We start from the raw sequence: 16,578 nt of genomic DNA on the forward strand, positions 1-16,578 counted from the left end.
TCCTTTGATATACCAAACAAAAGGTGCCTATAAAAATTCTCTTCACTAGGAGACTAACATCTGAACTTAATCATTACTATCTAGCACACCCATCAATAAACCACAAGCACACAGCCCATAGCATCAATTAATCTGCACACCAGGACACATACACACATTTTTATGTTGTATTGTAGATCCTTTTTTGTTAAATTTGCAGGATTTGAAAGCCATCCTGCAGTTTTGGAGGCTGGTGACTCAAGACACCGCTAGGTCCAAATGAAACAAACTACTCAGCTGTGTATGAGAATTCAACGGCAAGACTCTTCTGAAAAGTTAAGTGTTCTTAAGTCTCACTATTTTGTGGACACAACCCTGCGCTTGGCTACTCGCATCACTCTCTCAAGATTTCAGTAGGGCTTGCTTGAGTCACCACCTTGATGCGAGGCTGCAGTTTAGAAAGCGCTCTGAGCGTTTTCACGTCGGTTGTTGAAGCCATTATGCTGCTTTCCAAAATGCAACCCATTTCTTCTAGGATAGTGTGAGATGAAAATGGAACAGAAGGAAGTGGGCAACAGCTAGAGTTCTCATTTATTCATCTGTTTTAAAAAAGGTCCTGCACCCTCTCAAAGCACTGTACTACTTTACATTAGACCACTGGTCCATCATGGCCAAGCACTGTCTTTTACAGCTGTCAACTGCTTCCCAGGATCTCAGAGGTCTTTCCCAGTTTTGCTCTTACAGAAGCCAAGAGTGCAACATGAGACCTTGTGCATGTGCTTTTTCACTGAGCTACAGCTCATCCCTTCTCATCATTTACTTGGAAGTGAGCTTTGCTGAACTCAGTGGGTCCCACTTCCAAACAGGCATCCACAGGATCTGGCACTGACTCACGGAAAATGAAAGAAGTAGAGCTTAGAGTTGCCTCTTTCACTATAATTAGCAGTCCATTATACACATTCTACAACTTTCTTTAAAAAAAAGAAATAGGGACGACTGAATTTATAGTACCCAATAAATGCTAATTAGTAAAATGAAACTGCAAGGGATCAGAAAGTTGTGCAACAAGGAAAGAAAAATCCATTAGAAACAGTGTTTCCCTCCAGGCGGGAGATATTCTAATAGGTATACTGAAATACTCACTTAACAAGCCTACAGAGGAGTCTGCGCACTAGGATGGAAAAGAAAATGTTTGCCTCCGAGTGAGAGATCCAGACTCACAGCTCAATCCTACTCAGGTTAATGAAAGAATATGTCCCGATATATGCAATGAGGCCTGCTCTCAGGTAACTGAATAAGACTGCTGCACTGAATATACGCTGCAACTTATTGACAGAAGAAGTCATTATGTATCAGAAAAAAATCCAAGGAGACTTATTGTGGAGCACAATTTATGTAAGATCAACTTTAAAAGTTCAAACTGGATCAATTCAGAGCCAAGAAACAAAGAAATTCAAACATATTTTGACAAAGCTTTTTACCTGTCCAGGGCTCTTGTATTCATACGGTGAGATGCTTAAGGCTGTAATCCTAAGCATATTTTTTCCCCACCCAGGAAGGAAGTCCCAGTTCACTGATAGGCTGTAAATTTAACACACAGGAAGAAACCAAAAGCATCTTCAGTACCTACCTGGCCTGGGGCAAGAGCCCTGATTGGCTTGACCATTGTCACCCATACAGTCCCATCCTGATTTAGAGTTAAGGTGCAAGGCTCTAAACACAAAATAAAATAAAATAGATGTTAAAGAACTACCTTTCGCATTCTCATCAAATTTGAATACTATCTCCTAATCCAAATAAATGTCAATGTGCAGTAATACTGGCTCTTTTCCTAGTACAGTGGTACCTCGGGTTACAGATGCTTCAGGTTACGTATACTTCAAGTTACAGACTCCGCTAACCCATAAATAGTACCTCGGGTTAAGAACTTTGCTTCAGGATGAGAACAGAAATCGGGCTCTGGCGGCGCGGCAGCAGCAGGAGGCCCCATTAGCTAAAGTGGTGCTTCAAGTTAATAACAGTTTCAGGTTAAGAACAGACCTCCGGAATGAATTAAGTACTTAACCCGAGGTACCACTGTAATACCAAACACCTTCCCCACAGAAGTAAAATGAATGAATGAATGAAGTCTAGTCACCTAGTGCCATCTGGTGTTGGAAGCGGAAATGACACTCCATCATTTTGTCCCGAATCAGTTCTGCGGGAGGTTCCTCTGCGATCCAGTGTACCCTGTTTGTCCGCAAGAGATCTCTATAAAGTGCAGGATGGTCTGTAGAGGGTGCCTTGGAAGTGGGTACAACAATTTTAATTTAAAACTAGCTGACCACATGGCTGATCATTATGAATAAAACCAGCATTTGGGTAAGGAAAACAGTTACAAAGCCACTCTTTCATTATGAATTAGTAACTTCACAGCCACATTTGCAATACTGTGGTTTTTGACTACACATTTTACACATCACTTGGGAAGACAGGCGAACTAATGCCAGTGCACTGGAAGAAGCAAAGATCAACAGTGTCAAAGCAATGATGCTTCAACATCAACTTCGTTGGACTGGTCCTGTTGTGCGGATGCCGGCTGATCGTCTTCCAAAGCGACTACTCTGTTCAGAACTTAAAAACTGAAAGCATAATGCTGGTGGTCAATAAAAGAGGTATAAAGACTGTCTCAAGGCAAATCTTTAAAAATGTAGTATAAACACTGACAACTGGGAAACACTGGCCTGCGAGCGCTCCAGTTGGAGAACAGCCTTTACCAAAGGCGTCATGGGCTTTGAAGACACTCGAACTCAGGACGCAAGGGAGAAATGTGCTAAGAGGAAGGCACGCTTGGTAAACCTTCACCATGCTCAACTCCCACCCGAAAACAAAGGTCCTCACTGTGGAAGGACGTGTGGATCCAGAATTGGCCTCCACAGTCACTTAGTGACTGTTAAAAATGTGTTCATGGAAGACAATCTTACTCGGCTATGAGTGATCACCAAAGACTGTGTTGGATCTTTGGATCTCAATTTTTTAAAAAGTCTGATGTTTAATGACGTCACTGCTTCAAATATTTATTTCAGGAAGAGAGAAACTACATCCATGAAACCATGAAAATTTCTGCAAGATTCAGGGTTTCCTATAGGACACAGAATACCTTGGGATCACAAGGACAGTGGTTTATCTTGTTTGTAGATTTCAGTACTTACATTTTCTACAAAAGGGATGGCAACAAACATAAAAACTGGCTTGCTTGCTTTTAAGCATGATTTCTGAATCTCAAGGAAGGATGCCTAGCCTGCAGTCCTCCAGATGTTGCTGGACTACAGTTCCCATCACCCCAGGCGACTGGTCTTGCTAGCTAGCGTTGATGGGAGTTGTAGTCCAAAAACAGCTGGAGACCCAAGTTTGGAAAACTCTGATCTAGAGGGTTACAGGTTAGCAACCTCTTGCCTAAGAATGGCTAAAGAATGGCCAAAATACAGGGTGTGAAATGATTATTTGAAGTGGGTGGGTGTTATGGGCTCCTATCACAATGCAGCATCTGTAAATAGCAGGTAAAGGTAAAACTAAAGGATCTCTGGACAGTTAAGTCCAGTCCAAGGCGACTATGGGGTGCAGTGTTCATCCCGCTTCAGGGCAAGGGAGCCGACGTCTGGCCACAGACAGCTTTCCAGGTCATGTGGCCAGCATGACTAAAATAGCTAAAACAGTTTTGCAGTTTTCCTTGCCTTACCAGCCCCTCATTTTGCAAGATGACAAGCAGGTTTACTGGGTGTCTCCTTTTACAGTGGTACCTTGGTTTAGGAACTTAATCCGTTCCAGAAGTCCCTTCTTAAAACAAGGCGTGCTTTCCCATAGCAGCGGGGGACTCAATTTACAAATGCAACACACTCAACAGGAAGCGGAACATGTTCTGCTTCCAAGGCAAAGTTCACAAACCAAAACAGCTACTTCTGGGTTTGCAGCATACTTAATCCATGTTGTTCATAAATTAAACTGTTCTTAAATCAAGGTACCACTGTACATGTCTAGGGGTGTGTGTAGGCAAAGCTTAGCTATGCAAACTAAACCATGATTTTACTATGGAATTTGGGATTTTAAACAGGTTTTAGGCAATATACCATGATAAACACTCCCTACATTGCACAGGACAAACATTATTAATCAAAGATATAGTAATATATTTGTTAAGACTAACTTATATTAGTTCTAAGGTAAAACTCAACAATTTCTTTCAGTGCATGCCATTAGATTCTTGATGCCAACATCCTTTTCAATCTTTGTTAATCAAAGAATCTTGTTAATCTTGTTAATCAAAAGCCAGTTTGAACAGGATGTAATAAAACTTGACACCAGCTAACTTAACGGCTTTTCTTTTTCTTTTCAATGGAAAAGCCAAGAATCTTAGGCCAATAATAACCACATTCTTTTTGGCAGGAATTACAAACAGTACACAGAATTAGAAAACTTACCACAAAGATATCCCTAGAGGCAATATTTTTATCTACAACAAACCAAGCATCTTTGAGGCCTCCTAGCCTAGCTCTCTGGCCATATGTATACAAGAAACAACCTAAAAATAAAAAATAAAATAAAATATATATTTCACATCGTTAACACTGCTAAGCCTTTTGTTCCTCCAGAAATCGCAACCTACCATTTCAACAGAGAACAGAATCCTACAGATTAAAAACATAGTTTCTGAATGAGTAACTCATGAAAAGTGAGGAGACACTCATCAACTGTTGCATTTTCATTTTTGTTTTTAAAAATGACCAAAAAAGTAAGCCTGAGTATATAAAGTCAAAAACCTTTTCTAAAAGTGTGATTCAACAATGCAGAATATGCTGACAATCATCTGCCACACCTGCCTCAAATGCCCAAAAATACTCCATATTTATACACTTCATTAGCTAGGATCAGGCACAAGTTCCTTTCTAGGCCTTTGGAACAGTATTTATCAAGAAAAGTAGCAGATAATGAATTGGCAAATAAGCAGGCATTAGAGGAGATTTGAGCATATTTTGTGAAACTGTTACAATTGAGGGTATTGCTCTACTTCACCAAGGAAACAAAAAAATGTTCTCAGTTATTATGAAAGAAAGTTCAACTGCCTAAAACTTACAAAGACAAGAATTCTACCAACATTTTGTCTTACAATTTAAAATCTTACTGTGTTTGATCATGCCACTGGCCTATAGAGATTGCAAATTTAAGCCACCCATTTGTAGATGTATTTACAGCAACGGTTATTTGTACTATTTGCCTTCAAAACTGCACTGAGGGGCTAACTTAAATCACAAGGTAGACAATAGAACAGGGGTTGCCAACCCTTTTGAACCAATGGGCACATTCAAACTGGGGTTATATAGTATATTTCTACTGCCTGAAGCACTATTATTTCAGTAATTCTCACAGCAGCCCTGTAAGATGAGAGAGTGTCTGAAAGTTACAGATTGGAAAGTCAACCATCGTGGCATGAAAAAGGCCATCTAATGAGTGGAAGGTAGAGGTAAGGATCTGCAAGTGAGAATTATGGCTCATAACTCACATTCATTTCTATTTTATTACACCAGCATTTCTCAGTGAACATATTTTGGATTGCATTCAATCATATAAATAAACCAATAGCCAATAAAAATCCACATTAACATGTTACATGCACAAATTTGAAATGTGTAATTTTTAGATAGATACCAAAATGAGAATGTAAATATGCAATAGTTTTCCCATCGAATGGATAGGCTTCTTCCTCCTTACAAATCTTTTGAACCTATATATTCCATCTTGCAAGGTAAATGGCGTTTCCGTGCACTGCTCTGGTTCGCCAGAAGCGGCTTAGTCATGCTGGCCACATGACCCGGAAGCTGTCTGCGGACAAATGTCGGCTCCCTCAGCCAGTAAAGCGAAATGAGCGCCGCAACCCCAGAGTCATTCGTGACTGGACTTAACGGTCAGGTGTCCCTTTACCTTTACCCAACTATGAAGAAGAGAATCACCGTGAAGGACTGGAACCACCTCTATATCTCTGTATTAAGGGAATGAAGGGTGTGCAAGACCCCAGACCAGTCGCCTCCAGAGAAATGAACATTCCAGTCTCACAACCCCATTCCCAAACCTTAGGCTTAACTTTGGGGAGTCAAAACCCACAGCTTCCTTTGGATTTAATGAGAAATGCACAGCAAAACTACCCTGTCGAAAAGCCTCCACAAAGTCTCACGCTGCTGAAGGCCAAGCCCAGCAATTATTACAATTCCTTTCTTTGTGAAAATGATTGTTCTCCCTTTACATGTCTGGTCTAATTTCAAGCATTAACAGATTCCTTCCTTAAGCATGTTTATGTTTATACTGCTTTACCATTTACTTTAAAGAGATTAAAGGATCAAAATTTTGTCAGCCTAAAAAAGGCTCATTTCCCTACAATTTATCAGCTAATAAAACAGAAACAGAACTCAGCAGTAGAATAGCTAACTACCAAATCTGAAGCTTTTACAACCAGATGCTTTTGACACAAATTGCATTCTACAAGCACTGGGGCTCAACATTTAATCTACTGTTAGCTGGGCCAACTCAGGAAAGACAGAACTCACGAGTCCTTTCTGATGCCTCTGTACCCTTCCTGTTCATGAGATATGGGGTCAGAGAGCCAGAAAACAGAGGTATAAAACTTGCTTTTCATATATAACCGTGCTGTGAAATGCAAATAAATTACAAAAGAGCAGTCCATTTTTTCCATACACAAGGGACATTTAACAAAATATCAGCTGACCTTTGTGTGTTCCAATGACCTTGTTGTCTTCAATGGAAACAAAGTTGCCTGGACGGGGCTCCAAATACTGCAAGGAAAACAACTGTGTGTAAAAACCCACTCCCAGGCCACAATCTGAAAATTAAACCAAAGCAAAACAGCAGCATCCTTCATTTTTGATACAAGTTATTTATAAATGTGGTGAATTCGTAATTACTTACCTCCAGAAGGAACTTTTCAAAATTCCTTTCACCGATAAAACAGATTCCCATGCTCTAAAATAAAACAAGGGAACAGAAACTCTGACCATCGTGACCAAACAACAAATAAAAAAGCATGGATATTTTAAAAGTCTTAACAGCACAGAAGATATACCTAGAAACATGCAGAGCAAAGAGCAAAATTCAATTTCCATCAAAGACAACATCCTTCCCTGAAGTACATAAATAAAAATCTAATATTAATTTATTAAAACATTTATATCTGGTCTCTCCTACAAAAGATCTCAGTAACTAACAGCTGGTTTAAAAAGGCAGGAAAGTGAAATTCCGTGTAGTTCAGATGAAAAAGAGAAGTTAAGCAGAAGTCTCTCCACTATACCTGCTTTGGATGCTAATTCCTGCACATTATCACCTCATCTGTTAATTACTGAAATTCCCACACACCTCTTTATTGCTAATTATATCCAGAAAACCATCACACAAAACCATGGCAACCCTTACCAGATTAATGGGTTGATCCCCAAACACATTCCCTACTCCACAAACTAGGGTCTTAATTCACAAGAGGAAAACCACATTCGTCCTGATCAACTCTTCCAGGAAACACATAATCCCAGAAAGAAACACTCTTTGACCACCCTATGGCAAGAATACTATAATATATTCACGGTCATTTCATGCCTGATTCTACCATGCAACACCTTCTGGTGACATGTCATGCAGATTCAACTCTACTGGACCAGAAATTTGAAATGTGGTAAAAGCTAAAGCACCCTTTCAATTTGTCTTCTTCGGAACTACTGCCACAAATTGGTATATTAAAATGGAGAAACAGAACAGTGATCATATCAGTGTTTCAGGAGGTTTGTTTAAACACTATACTTCAGTGTGTGGATTACAAGAGTTGTAAATATACACTTCACTAACCACTCATGCTTTAAACACATTACAAAAGCTAGTTTTTTTCAGTGAGCAATACCAATGGTTCAAACAAAAAACGTCACAAGTTGGGACCATGAAATGTTTTCCAGAAGTAATGAAGAGCCCAATTCAGCTGCACATGGAGAACAGGACTGGTGATCATGCCCGCAATACCATGGCTGGTATCGGCCCCACTCACATGGCACAGACTTTTCCAACACACATTTCAGTACCAATGCATGAATGCCCAGGAACAGGGCCATAACCCAGAAGGTGGAACCAGCAAAGCCAGGCAACTTCCCCCTTCTCCACAAGTGGCTTCTTTGTCCAGGGAACAACCATACTGAACTGTTACAATCATCTCTATTTCAATCACAGTGTGCAAAACAAGCTCTTATCAGGAGAACAATGGGGTGATAAAAACAATTTGAGGATGACAGAATTCTACTGCTGCACTCATTTTTTGATGGTGGCACAAGACCCATTCAGTGAGCATTGCCCCTCTAAGCGCTTTGATGATAAGACAGTAAGAGTTACCATGCCTCTTTTCTCTGCAGTACATGGTGAAGGTGATGTTCAGCAGCTATCTTCTTTACAAAGTCTTTTGTTAACTCTCCTAGAGGAAAAATAGTTCTCCGCAAGGCTTCTTGTGAGATCTGACTGAGAAAGAATGTCTGATCTTTAAAATGATCAGCTCCCTGAAGAAGTTTTACAGCTGTGAAGAGAGAAGTGAAGGAAAAGATATAAAATAAAATTACATTGACTATACACAGCCCATTTCACTCGCATGTTTCCTTCGCTGTATTTCTGACTATTACTTAAAGAGAATATTATAAAAGATATCAAGTTTAATAAGAATACTATCCAAATTTTCTCATTACAAAAAAAAATGTGATGCATATTTTAAGGAAATGTTAAGAAAACACTCTTTGCACAAAGCAGCAATTGTTTGCAGACAAAATAAGTGCTGATGCACACACTTCATCTGCCAACTATTATGCCCTCCCACTCACTTCAATTGAACGGATACTATATACATGGAGCTCCTCACTGTGAGCCTATGGAAATATGTGCAGTTTGCTTCATGGTTAATAAAGGAAGCTCCACGTGCACAAACTTATTCCATAACCAACCAAAGAGAAACTCCAGCTAGAGCTGCAATAAACATTTCATTTGATTTTAGCCCAACCCAGCAAGAAGCTATTCCTGTGAATTATTCCAGATGCTATGGAACATAAATTGCAGATAAACAAATATAGAAAACTTTGCATCAGAATGTACTGCACATTGTCGTTCAGAATATAATGCTTTCTGTATGTGCTATGCAATCAAGTAAAGTCTGATTCATTTATTTCACCCATGGGCCATTACAAAGTAGCTGAAACAATAAGGTACATGCGGGCAATCAACAGCCCTAAAATATACACAAGGCAACCCAAAACAGTAAATAACCATACTTTTGTTCAGGCAATACTCAAAGGCAAGCATCCTGTTTTTGGGGTCTACAATGAGCAGCACTATACCAGTGTTTCCCAACCACTGTTCCGCGGCACACTAGTGTGCCGCGAGATGTTGCCTGGTGTGCCATGAGATGTTGCCTGGAGGGAGGCGGGCGAGTCGGGCGGCGAGAGGCGGGGCAGCGGCGGCGAGGAGAGGCCGCCCAGCGCGGGGCTCTCGCCGTCTGCCTGCCTGGCTGCCTGCGAGCTCGGCGGGCAGCGCCTCCGTCCGCAGCGCCCGCCTCGCGGCTCTCATTCCCTGCCAAAGCTCACCCAGCCAAGCCGCGCTCTCCTTCCTGCCTCGCTTTGCTGCCTCCTCCCCCCCCCCACCCCCAAAGCTTGGAGGTTCCCCGGCAAGGGGGAGGGAAAAAAATTGAAACTTACACTTTCGTGCGTCCCTCCCGGCGTGACGCTGCGCGCTGACGTCACGGGGCTGTAATGGTGGTGTGCCTCGAGATTTTTTTCATCAAACAAGTGTGCCTTTGCCCAAAAAAGGTTGGGAAACACTGCACTATACAATAGCTTTCCCAGAATTTCTTCACCAAATAAGGTAAACTTGCAACAATTGTCTGCTCTGCTTCAGCTTCAGCTTTTCCTTCCCTATCTTACCCTATCCTAAGAGATCTTTTGCAAAATACATGTTATGGGCAAAAATATGTAGGTTACATATGCCCCACTCATCCCAATTCTCAGCATAATAAATTATATTAAATATAAGATCTGGGTTTCAGCAGTAGGCCACTTACCATTTCTTACTTCAAATCTATTCCTGAAAAGTCCTTCTGGCCTGCGTATGTATTTTTGCTGAAATACTTCATTGTCTTCCAAAGAAGTTCTTGCATAATGTCCAGTGGCAATTGCATCTGCTCCTGGCACGTTTAAATAATATGTGCATGTTATGGGAGATTCTTCAGAGAGAAGCTTAGAACATGCTGTTATGTTAACAAAAGATCCAACATATTACAAAACAATGCTAGTTTCTATGGTACACCTAAATCCTGAAAAAAACAAGAGGCCAGTCTTAAAATCTGTATCACTTTCTCAAGGGCTTGCTCCTGATTTTGGTTGCAGTTTCTTTATTGGCATTTAGGAATGAAACAAAAGAAGCTGGCTTATACAGAGTCAGACCACTGGTATGAATGTTTATGAGGCCACCGCCTAACTGAAGTTAGACAAGTCACTGCTTGCCTGGATGGGACTTTCTGGGAACTATATTTATGCCACCTCGGGTAGAATGTATATAGGATACAGGATACCAGGAAATAAAGAAGTTAAATATTTTTATGGCTTTCCATGGTTTCAAACGGGGCTTTTTCAGCCCTACCTGATGATGCCAGGGATGGAACCAGATAATTTCTGCAATCGAAGCATGTGCTCTACTAAGCAACAGTCCTTTGGTTAAGTTGTAGATAATACACACCTGCAAGCAACTTACCAAGGTTATTCACAGCATAATCCAGGAAATAATTGAATTTGATGTACTTATTGCATATAATATCAGGATTAGGGGTCCTTCCCAATTCATATTCATTTAAGAGGTAGCTGTAAAGAAAACTAGAATCATTATGAACATTTGGAAACTCAGACCCATGTTTGCCAAGGTTTAACCTAAATCTAACCACATGGGCTTACCAGGAATCTTACACATTTTATGTAAAAACAAGTATCTCATTCGTATTTTCATCCCAGCAAAAGGACTAGAACTGAACAAGCTTTCCTCTGTCTGGATTTCACTGAAGTTGTTTCTTCTTATGCTCAGAAACTCTGAGGTTAACATGGCAGTTCTTCCTGTATTTAGCACTTATTGTGAAGTTCAGTGTTTATTATATTCAACCATGATTAAGAACTACTACTAAGATCAAGATCTTAAAATCTGCAGGCATGCTTTCAACAACTTGCAAATAAAAACTGTATATTTGTAAACCTTGACTGCACAATTCAAAGATGTTCACATATACAATATAATTAGCTATGAAGTCTATAGTTACGAATATGCATGTTGATCAGCAGGGATGTATGCCCTATTCCATCAAGCATTGCCATAAGAGGATATTCACTTGCTCTTGCAAAGGTTTCTCTCACTTCTTTGCATTGTAGAACAGGAATCAGCCTCCAAAGGTAATTCTGCTGAACCTGGTTGAACTTTATGGTTTGAAAATGGACATCTTCATCTTGTGTCTTCATGTATTTTAAACATCAGAGTCCTGCTTTTTGAGCTCATGAGGTGCTCAAAGCGCCTTATGAGCCCATCATTGCAAACAACAATAAAATGTTCTGCATGGTCTCGACCATTAGCTGTAAATAAATTATGACTACAAACTGAGAGGTTGAATCCTCAGTAGAGGTTGAGCCAAGCTCTTTATCTGGAGAAGAAGCATATGGCACTTGCTCAGATTTGGCACGCTCCACTCCTCCCATCAAAAAAAAATGAACCCACAAAATCATAAAACAAATTTCTATAAAAGAAAAATGACCATTTGCAGCACTCTATACTGCCCTACAGCATGTATCTCCAGATATATCAAGCAAACAACCTATCAGCTACAAGGAAATGAAACCTTGTTTTTTACACACACACACACACACACACACACACACACACACACCCTTTCTCATCCCAGACACAGTGATCCATCAGAGCCTTTAGTACATGAAAAATTTATTCACAGAGTCTCCCCTAAGGAAATTCTACAAGGATGCAAGGCCATGACATCCATCATGCATTCTCTATTCATTATACCTCCAAGATGCCCTAAAAGAAATGGAAAATACCTCAGGAGCATTTGCAAGTGGAGGAGAGAGGCTGCAACGCTACCGCGACACTGCTCCTTCTCTCTGCTCTCCAGGTCATAGATGGGCTGCATGCAGCCCTGTGGAGAAGGGGCCTTTGTGGGGGGACTGGTTGCACCCCATCCCAAAAATGTGCCCCCACTACACCACTGTGCCTGAATATCATACGAGGGCCCTCTTACATGGAAGCTCTTTCCCTGTCTATAGATTTGCAAAGAGTAATTGATGTTTTTAATGATCATTCTGCACATGTATAACGGCATGTTTTCCTAAACAGGTGCTCTACAAGTCCTATTCTGATGAAAACAGCAAGATTAAAGTTGCAACCCCACCAATATCCACTGCAGGTGGAGGAAATGCAGTCAGTCATTCAGAGTGTCTGTGCATATGCAGAAAGGTTTGCATTACAGCACAGACCTAAGCTGACTTTGGGGATACCAGCCTCCCTTACTTCATTACTGCATAGAGCCATGCGAAGCTTTATCTTGGCAAATCTTTAATGAAAACTCTCTTACCTAAAGACTTCATTCCAATATTCTTTTACATAGAAAACCTGGTGAAATGGAATGTCTAGTATCTGACAAACTCTGTAAGCATCTTCACAGTCTTTGTCAGCAGAACAGATTCCTTGTTCATCCACAATGTCCCAGTTCTTCATAAACACTCCAGTCACTTGGTACCCTAGAGAGGACAAGAAAGAAGAAGAAAATATTTTGCATGAAGAATCACTCAAGACTAACCTTGCAAATTAAGCAAGCTGTCGAAAACAGCTGTGTCTTTCTCAGCAAGCCTTTTTCCTTTTTTTTGCGAAGCCTCACGCTGTAACAGAAGACTGCTTCAAAACAAAAAACAAACTAAGGTATACTCAGATTAGGAATAGATGTTATTTTGGCTTCATAGTAGAGCTTCATAGTTTGGATTTGGACAGTGAAGCATTTCAGAGCTTGGAATTGCTAAGGAAGGTGGAACTGGACGTATGAAGGTCACAGGCAGTTCCCAAGTGTGGTGTAGCGGTTAAGAGCGGTGGACTCGTAATCTGGTGAACTGGGTTCAATTCCCCGCTCCTCCACCTGCAGCTGCTGGGTGACCTTGGGCTAGTCACACTTCTCTGAAGTGTCTCAGCCCCACTCACCTCACAGAGTGTTTGTTGTGGGGGAAGAAGGGAAAAGGAGATTGTTAGCCGCTTTGAGACTCCTTAAAGGGTAGTGAAAGGCGGGATATCAAGTTCAAACTCTTCTTCTTCCAAGTTGCTGTGCTCCAGGTATCTTAGACTACAACTCCTACTAACCCTAACCAATAGTTAAGGAAGGTGGGAAATGTAGTCAAAAGGCTTTATTAGCAAGGGGTTTTTCAGCTGGAACTTTTTAGGTGGGCGCCATTGCCATTCTAAGAGAACAAGGGAGGCGTTCATGGGGAATTCCAGCCCCTTTTCCCATAAAAATACAGTGGTGCCTCGCAAGACGAAAATAATCCGTTCCGCGAGTCTCTTCGTCTAGCGGTTTTTTTCGTCTTGCGAAGCAACCCTATTAGCAGCTTAGCGCTATTAGCGGTTTAGCGGCTATTAAAGGCTTAGCGGCTAAAAGGCTATTAGCGGCTTAGAAAAAAGGGGGGGAGCGAAAATAAATCGGAACACTCGCAAGACGTTTTCGTCTTGCGAAGCAAGCCCATAGGGAAATTCGTCTTGCGAAGCAGCTCAAAAACGGAAAACCCTTTCGTCTAGCGGGTTTTCCGTCTTGCGAGGCATTCGTCTTGCGGGGCACCACTGTAGCACTGTGTATTAGTATAATGTCCGTGGAAAGATGAGGGTGACACAAGGCTTTTACAGTAGATACAAGGGCCCCTTTCACGCAAGAAAGAGACATACTACTAATGCATTTATCGATCTTGCACAGAGCCACACAGGCAGACTTGAGAAGGTTTTCTCATTTGTTCTCTCTGGAAAAAACTTTGTGGTGTTATAATTCTAAGGTCTCAAATACAGTATATCCATAAACGCTCAGATATCTAAATATATAAACCATGTGTCTGAAATAGGACAGGAGAGCAATCCTTAAGCCATTTTGACTCTCCCCATGACCTCAAATATTCCTCTGCAGTAAGGGAAGCAAATGGGGAAAGCCTTCCCGTTGTCTTTTCGCTTACAAAATCCTCTCTTAAGGGCGTCTTTGCGTATGAATAGGGCGAACCTGTATAAATAAATAAAACAAGATAAATCCCACCCAGGAAACCGGCTCCCTGAGGAGAATAAAGGAGGGGGAGGGAGGGAGAGACTCGCGTGTGTTGACGAGACACGTGTGAAGGCTGCGGGAAGAAGGCCTCCCGCCACACTCAAGACACGGGAGTCAACCCTCGGGGCTTACTCGCGAGCAAAACAACTACAACCCCCCCTCCCCGGCTGAGAAGCGGATAGGCGGCGGCGGCGGCCGTGAGGCGGCGTCAGCGGAAGGAGGATGGCTCCGTTCCCGCGGCCCGTGAGGAAAAAAGCGGAGCTCGCGTGAGGGAAAGGCCGAGGCGCTGGGCCGCGTCCGCAACCCGCCGCCCAGGTGGCTGCTGCCTCACCTCTCCGCCGCAGCAGCAGGGCCGCCACGGCGCTGTCCACGCCGCCCGACAAAGCGCAGGCCACATGCCGCCGAGCGGCACCCAACATCTTTCCCCTCACGGACCCGGCTTGGCTCCCTTCCGCGGGGCGGAGCCCAGCTCGCCGAGGGCGGGGAAGCGGCGCTTTCCGCTAGGCCGCGGCGGTTGTGTTGCCGGTGTTTTGTTTTTATTTTTCCCCCACCACCAGAGAGGTCTTTCTGACGACGAGTCGCAGAGTTGGCCGAGTTGGAAAGAGGCCGCGAGGGTCGGCCTATCGGCGGGGTTGGGAACCTGTCGCTCAACGCGGGACTCGAACCCGCGACGCCCTGAGAGTCTCATGAGCGCGAGTCAGGCTCACGGGGCCCGGTGGGGATTGGCGCCTCGGAGCAAGCACGCGCACGTTGCACTGTGACGTCATCACGCCGCTTTAAATAGCCTTAGGGTGGCCACCTGTCCTGTATAATATACAGGGATTGTCCCTTATTTCGGCTTAAAATGCCACGTCCTATGTTGATAGTTTGTTCTGTATTTCAGGCAGTGCCGGATTTACGTATAAGCTAAACAAGCTATAGCTTAGGGCCCCACTCTTCCCCCCCAAAATTCACTATTAATATTTCTTAATTGTATTTCAGTTCAACAATTACTTTGATAAAATACATATTTTGCCATGTGCAAATGGCTTTTAGATACCTATTAGGTCCATAAATTACCATATTGCATATATTCAACACAAAAAACAGCGACAATTTGTTGTTGACGAAGGACAGCTGGACATATAAAGGGCCCCATTACCTTCAGTAGCTGAGGGCCTCGTCAAACTGAAATCCGGCCCTGATTTCAGGTCTTCTCTCTCTCTCTTTCAAGTTAGGAAATCCTCTCCAAATGCATGTGCTTGAAAGGATGTGTATTTAAAGGGTCACCCTTCGAATACATGGGTAGGATACCTGAGTTGGTTAGAGCATGAGATGCTTCATCTCGGTCTCAGGGGTTTGAGTCCCACGTTGACCAGAAACATTCATTCATGATTTTCAGTTTTATACATTTCAATTACTGCACACTTGTTTTACCATTTCAAAGTTTGACTTCCTTCCTTCTCCCTTTCTGCAGTTCCCTAAATTTATTTATTTATTGTATTTTCTGCATATTCCAAATTAACTTAATTTGCTCATTTGTTTGTCTACTTTAAATATATACTCTTATAAAACTGCAGGTTATTACAGTAATCCTGCCAATGTTATCATCTGTTTACAGATTATTTGTAAATATGCAATAAACTATTTCCTTTCTTTTATAAAAAGTTTTGTCGTCTTGATGCCAAAGATGCTTCTTGAGGCAAGTGCTCACTGCATATGCTTGGGCATATTTGCAGGGCTGTTCTGATCTCCAGAAGATTCCAGGGTTGAGCTCTGCCTTTAAGTGAGACAGTTTGCTTTTCTGCTCGCTGCAAGCTTTTGAAAAGGAAAAGGCTGACATGGCCCAGGCCAGGCATCCCCAAACTCAGCCCTCCAGCAGTTTGGGACTACAACTCCATCATCAGTCTGAGAAGCCAGTTCTCCCACAAACATTCACGGCTTAACTACGTATCAAGCAATGACGTGTTAAAACACTGAGACCTCTTAAAAGTTTCATATCTCAAAACACAAGAACATAGCACCTTGACTAAAGTTTCACATAGTTCCCTCTTAAGCATGCACCGCCAATGAGTGAACCTCAATTTCTGACAATAAAGTGCATATATTGAGCAGACTTTCACTGCATTCTGCATGACTTCCAGCTTACCTTTGTAGCAACTTCTTCCGAATATTGTGTGGAAAAATATCATCTGATTTATAATGGTTTAACCCAGCAAGGTTTAACCCTG

The 16,578-nt window shown here is 42.1% G+C and overlaps 1 protein-coding gene across 4 annotated transcripts in view; it reads right to left on the reverse strand.

Moving 5' to 3' along the window:
* TRMU (tRNA mitochondrial 2-thiouridylase) overlaps nucleotides 1–15,827 on the reverse strand; it is a 28,897-nt gene extending 13,070 nt beyond the window's left edge. The window contains exons 1-10 of one of the 4 annotated variants that reach the window (XM_081211704.1): nucleotides 14,700–14,877; nucleotides 12,656–12,821; nucleotides 10,786–10,892; nucleotides 10,097–10,219; nucleotides 8,397–8,569; nucleotides 6,934–6,987; nucleotides 6,734–6,800; nucleotides 4,437–4,537; nucleotides 2,117–2,261; nucleotides 1,610–1,692 (exon numbers count right to left, since the gene is read on the reverse strand). In XM_081211704.1, coding sequence (XP_081067830.1) covers nucleotides 1,610–1,692; nucleotides 2,117–2,261; nucleotides 4,437–4,537; nucleotides 6,734–6,800; nucleotides 6,934–6,987; nucleotides 8,397–8,569; nucleotides 10,097–10,219; nucleotides 10,786–10,892; nucleotides 12,656–12,821; nucleotides 14,700–14,787 — 1,107 coding nt within the window. In that variant the 5' untranslated portion in view covers nucleotides 14,788–14,877. Of the gene's footprint in view, nucleotides 1–1,609; nucleotides 1,693–2,116; nucleotides 2,262–4,436; nucleotides 4,538–6,733; nucleotides 6,801–6,933; nucleotides 6,988–8,396; nucleotides 8,570–10,096; nucleotides 10,220–10,785; nucleotides 10,893–12,655; nucleotides 12,822–14,699 lie in introns of all 4 variants that reach the window. The other 3 variants (XM_081211705.1, XM_081211707.1, XM_081211706.1) reach the window with 3 other exon arrangements.
* Nucleotides 15,828–16,578: the final 751 nt, after the last annotated feature.

This window comes from Podarcis bocagei (assembly GCF_964188305.1).
Source record: "Podarcis bocagei genome assembly, chromosome: 10".
NCBI lineage: Eukaryota > Metazoa > Chordata > Lepidosauria > Squamata > Lacertidae > Podarcis > Podarcis bocagei.